This window comes from Cynara cardunculus, unplaced genomic scaffold (assembly GCF_001531365.2).
Source record: "Cynara cardunculus var. scolymus isolate 2C unplaced genomic scaffold, CcrdV1 Un_Scaffold_4006, whole genome shotgun sequence".
Classification (NCBI taxonomy): Eukaryota; Viridiplantae; Streptophyta; class Magnoliopsida; order Asterales; family Asteraceae; genus Cynara; species Cynara cardunculus.
The window spans coordinates 24,002-29,679 of NW_020201713.1; the positions used below are offsets into that span (position 1 = coordinate 24,002).

General features: G+C 36.1%; 1 protein-coding gene across 1 annotated transcript in view; it reads left to right on the plus strand.

The window, feature by feature from the left end:
• Nucleotides 1–5,148, plus strand: part of LOC112503866 (probable LRR receptor-like serine/threonine-protein kinase At1g53430) — an 18,901-nt gene extending 13,753 nt beyond the window's left edge. Inside the window, exon 24 of the mRNA XM_025107845.1 lies at nt 4,736–5,148. Coding sequence (XP_024963613.1) covers nt 4,736–5,128 — 393 coding nt within the window. The 3' untranslated portion in view covers nt 5,129–5,148. The remainder of the gene's footprint in view (nt 1–4,735) is intronic.
• The last annotated feature ends 530 nt before the right edge of the window (nt 5,149–5,678 follow it).

Sequence of the window (5,678 nt, forward strand, 5' to 3'; positions counted from 1 at the left end):
ATTAAAAGAGCGCCCAAATCATGTTGTTGGTGTGAAATTATAACCCCAAAAGGCTATAGCAACTAGTAAATAATGCCAGTATACATGGCTCACTAGTGTCACTTAAAACAACTAATAATGGTAAGAACTACCAAGTATTGTACCTCAAGGACATATAAAATAAAGGGTTGTGGAAGTCAAACTTAAAAGAGGATTTCARATAGGGAATTCAAATCAATATTTTTTGGAGTGAGTTAACCAACTACTGAGATATAACCATAATTAAAAGAAAGCATGAGTGCAAGATCAAGTTGGAATTTCAGAACCAGAGTATCGTAGATACTTGCTACAACATACTTGAGGTTGTTGTAACAATAKTTCTCTACAAACACTATTGGATTGAATGACCTTCTTTCGAAGTACATATTAGACCTCTTGCTGGCAATACCCAGAATGAGTACAAATCCATGCTTAGTATAAATCTTRTCTTTCTTTCCATATAGTTTTGCAACCTATAAAGATTGCAGTAACTCTTATAGCCTCTATAGCATTATTGGTTAAATTATTTGTGTTGTCTTAGTTGTAAGTTGAAACTCATCTAAGTAAAATAACATGTGTCAATTTGTTAAAGATTACTAGATGAAATATTAAACCCATGAGTGAATAGTGGAGTAGATTACTATGGAAAAAACAATTATCSACAAAAACACAGCTTATTCTTCCAACTTTCACTCACGCCCAAGATAGAGTGTTTAGCCCAACATTACTGAAATGTATGTAAAAGACTTGAAAGTAGATGACATAAAAAGTAACTTGCTGAAAATGTAAATATGCAGAAAATTTAAAATGATGAAAGCTGCAARTGTTGTTGTATCAACTGGTGTAAATATAGAAGACTTRAATGCTTAAATTGTAAGATGATATTAAGTTACTAGATTACAAAGCTTGTAAGAAGGTTTTTCTTTGTCTGCTAAACATTCTAGCATCCTCCCTCGTATATAGCACTAAGGGGGACCAAAAGATAATACTAAAGTACAAGGAGAACATAATATCYAAAAGGTATTAACCCATTACAAATTCAACWACTATCTAGCTAGCTAAGTACATARTTAATTCTTCCATCAACTAAACCAAATCTTCCAAAAGTATGTTGTCTTGAGTAGTGGTGTTCATCGGTTGAAATCCAATGGATTTAGGTGGATTCGTTCCGATCCAATCATYCATTAGATGTTGGATTTTGGACATCCAATTGGATCCAAATCCAATGGATGATTGGATTGGATCGGTTCCATCCATTGGATGTTACTATTGATTATCCATTGGATCGGATTAGATTCGTCCAATCTTTTGATCCAATACTCAACCGGTTAATCCACCATTTCAACCATTATTCATAAATTTTCTTAAGTTATTAAAAAAACAATATCGTATAAATATCAACTAAAAAACAATATCGTAAAATGTTAATAATTATATATAGTTATTAATTGGATATTAGTTGGATAATAATTGGATGGTCATTAGATTGGACCAGTTCGGTTTTATTGGATTTTGGACTGCCATCCAAGAACCGACCGATTCAATTTGGATGTTGAAATTTTTGATCCAATGCGATTCWATAACAATTGGATATCCGATTATTGATSATTCGATTCTAATTGGACGGTTCGGTTTAAATTGGATCGGGTGACTTTCTACACACTCCTAGTCTTGAGTCCCAAAAGAAGYTATTTTCAAAGGCCAGGCGCTAAAAAGGTTTCCACTAACTGATCAARATTAGGAACAACTTCCATTGTTGTGGCATACCTATTGTAGCAACAAATTTGTTAACAAAATATCCACAATAACACATAACATAAACAACTTCTACAACTTAGATCCAAACAACTTTWAACCAAAAAATAAGACTAAAAGGACTATGTGATTGGGAAGAAATAAAATAAAGTAAGATAACCTAACTATGTGCCAAAGTGTATATTTCTATACACATATCACACACCTAGGCTCTGAGGCTAACAAGGCTCAAGGTYTTGTGCTTTTTTAAAGTCGAGGCTCGGTGTATTCACGAGGCTCACTAASGCGTTGCGTCTTGGAGGATGCGCTTTGTGGGCCGAGGCGCGCCAGAGAAAGAGTTATTTTAGATACTTAGTCATCAAACCCTGATATTAGTTAAGTTCTCCCCTCTTCTCATCTCCTAGATTTCTTAACAAAAGATTTATTTAATAGATGACATAAACCAAATCCTAACATTAAAACCCAATCCTTTGAACTTCAAACCTTCTTTTCTATAAATAACCAGACCTTAAAACTTCTCCCTCRTGGCTCACGCTTGAAACATTTCTCTCTTCTGCCTCTAACAAAGTAATGCATGTTGCTGCATTGGAGGCTTTGATGCATATTTGAGTTATGTGGTAATTATGTGTGTGGGTGCATATATGGTATGTATGTATATGTGTATCCTTTTGTTTTTATAAGATGAATCTCGCATTTCCTGAGGCCCCTATCTCAGACCTAGCCCTTGGAACTATTTGCGCCTAAGTGCACCTTGAGCCTTTAACCACTTTTCCCTACTAAAGTTGCACCATAGGTGTGTCTCTAATGTTTCCTCCCACTCAAKTCTCTTGTTCACCTCTAATCTCRACTTTACTACAAACACAATATCGTCAGTGAATAACATTCACCATGGGACAATCCCCTAATCCACCGGGAAATCTCGTCCAAAATCACTTTAAAAAGGAATGAGCTTAGTGTTGATCAGTTGATTTGTGGTGTACACCATTCTCCACTAGGTAATACTTTGTCTCACCAACTGCGGAATACACATGCTCTTTCACTCATATACATCTTGTAATACCTGCCATATTTACATGATACCCTATCTCTTTCAAGCTCCTTCAAATCAAATCTCGTGCACGTTGCCATACATGTGTRGGTCCTTACTATGTTCTCTATACTTCTCCATTAGGCATTTGAGGATGTGAATTGTCTCAATTTTCAACTTCCTCTCACTACAAAATAAATGACTTTTACCCATAAAAATCACCTAGGAAAATTTCGTCATTACCGATGGTCACCTAGAAAATACCTACCTGCGTAATCCGTCATTGATTTGAATTACCCACCAACAATTTACCTACCACATTTTGTGACGGTATTGTAACAAATCACCATTTAGCAACAGATTTACCAGGGAAAGATTCGTAGGTAAAAGGTCTTCCATTTAGTAGTGTCTTCMTGAAACCAAATTGGTTCTCTAGTACCTCCATTTCTTGCCTCAACCTKCCCTTAATCATGCACTCCCATAAATTCATGATGTGGCTAAGTAGTTTTATACCACAATAATTGGCATAACCTTTTGTGTCTCCTTTGTTCTTATACGATGGTACCATCACACGTTAACCCTCCACTATTTAAACTTATTGGTTGTCCTAAGGATGACACTGAAGAACTCCATCAACGACTGCACAGCCGCCTCCCTCGGACAAATTAACACCTCGATAGGTATCTTGTCCGAACTTATGACCTTAACCTTGACCATCTTCTTTAGATACCCTTCCAATTCCCCTATATTAAGGCTTATACAAAAGCAATGATTTCTTGGTGATTGTTGTCCCTCTACTTCATCAACAAAACTCTCTCTTTCCCTTGCCTTGTTAAATAATTACAAAACTAATTACACCAATCTCCCCTTATTATTRTGCTTTATATTTATGAGATCTTAGAATAAGCAACCAAAATGTTCGTTGCACAAAAGATAATAAATCTAACATAACTGTGTGTATATATATAACTGTAAATAACAAATATTTCAACAACCACTAAGCATGTATATGATAAACAATAGAGTATGGACGTCCATCTAGAGGGCTCAACAATCCATTCAAGTAGGTGAACTTGAACCTGGTGAATCTAACCACGCTTCAATTATGAAATGATCATGAAGAAAATGAACCTAATAAATCTGTATCTTTTTATCTGCCAAAAATCTGGAAAAAGAACTTGATATTTATACCTTTCTCCTTTTATCCGAAAGTATACAGGGACATACGCGACTCCATAAGGGAGTTCACTTATCTCTCTATCCTCTTGAAACCTACAAAAACTTCCCAATATTTTACATTTAATATGYATATATAATGCCCGGTCATGCCCAACACTTTCACCAAGCCCATCTATGTGACCTGACCCAATTTTTTAGGAGATGGGAGAAAGAGAATATAAGGCAAACAAGTTTTTGGTATTTGGGCTWTGTGATCCAAACAAGTCTCAGTAATATTTTTCTTAGTAAACCTTTTTTGCAAGCTTGGGGGGGTCTTAACAGGAATTTTCTGTCTGTCTCAAGAGACATGGTAAGATCTCCGTACATTTTATCCCTCCTAGACCCTACCTTCGGGAGGGGTATACTGGGTTTGGTTTGGTTTGGGTCCCTTCTCCTTTGAGCTAGCTTGTGGGAGTGAATTGCACTTGAGCTTCTTTGCCAAAACCGTCGATGCATCCTAAAAAGGGCCATAACTAACCGCAAGGGTGGTGCCTCATTGGTTTAAGCTTAGGCTCCAAAGGTCACCTAGATGCCCTAGGTTCAAATTCAATGAGGAATAAAAATCCCCTTGTGGCCATGGAGGTTCAAATGTGGTGACTCCGGTCTACYCGCAAAGCAGATGGTTGCCCTAGGATTAGTCGACTCGCATAGCGGGTTGTATATCCAAGTTAATAAAAAAAGGGCTACAACTGATAACTTTTATTTTGGTCTGTGAAGGCATATGTCCTAGAAGAACAAGGGAATCTTTTGGAACTAGTGGACCCTAGTCTTGGTCCGAAATACCCAAAAGAAGAGACAATGATGATGCTGAGCTTGGCTCTATTATGCACCAATCCATCTCCCACCCTTAGGCCACCCATGTCATCCGTGGTCAAAATGCTCGAAGGTAAAATCCCTGTTCAGCCATTGGTGGTCAAACGAGATACAGGGAACCTAGATATGAGGTTCAAAGYCTTCGACATGGTAGCGCACGACGGTCAGACACAAGCCTCCACCATCTCGATAGAAAGCCTATGGCCGAGGAGCCTGTCGACGGATTCATCACTTTATAAGGATCACGAAAGTTCAGAAATGAAGCTTCTTACTGATCTTTATGACGTTAGTATTTAAGATGGTAAGGTAAGAGAACGTGGTAACTATTACACTACAAACCCATTATGCCTTTGGTATATGACCCCTTACTTTATGTGACCTCTTATATCTATGATTTATTGAAATCCTTGTGTTTAAGTTATAAATGGGCGATGGGTTTTAGCAAAAGTTTGATCACATTTTATATATATATATATTTTTTTTGTATCCTAAATGTTGTAGTATTTATGTAATGACTAGTTGCAATGAGAATTGCAAATATGAAATTGAGTAAAGCATGTAAAACCAAGTACATTATGGTGAATAAGTTCATTTGACTGCATAATATAATGGTCAATGATATTTAAATATTCTAGATTTAAATATAAATATGTAATTTATTTTGGTTCTAATGGTAAGGTTTTTTTTTTATAAAGATAATAATAAGGTAACAGACTTGTAGGTGGTGCTTTTTTGTGTTGTAATATTTATATCAAAATAATATTACTTGTACTCTTAAATTTTAAGTGGTATATAACAATAGRTTGTACCTGATGYATAATTAGGCYTGTAAATAAATCGAACGTTC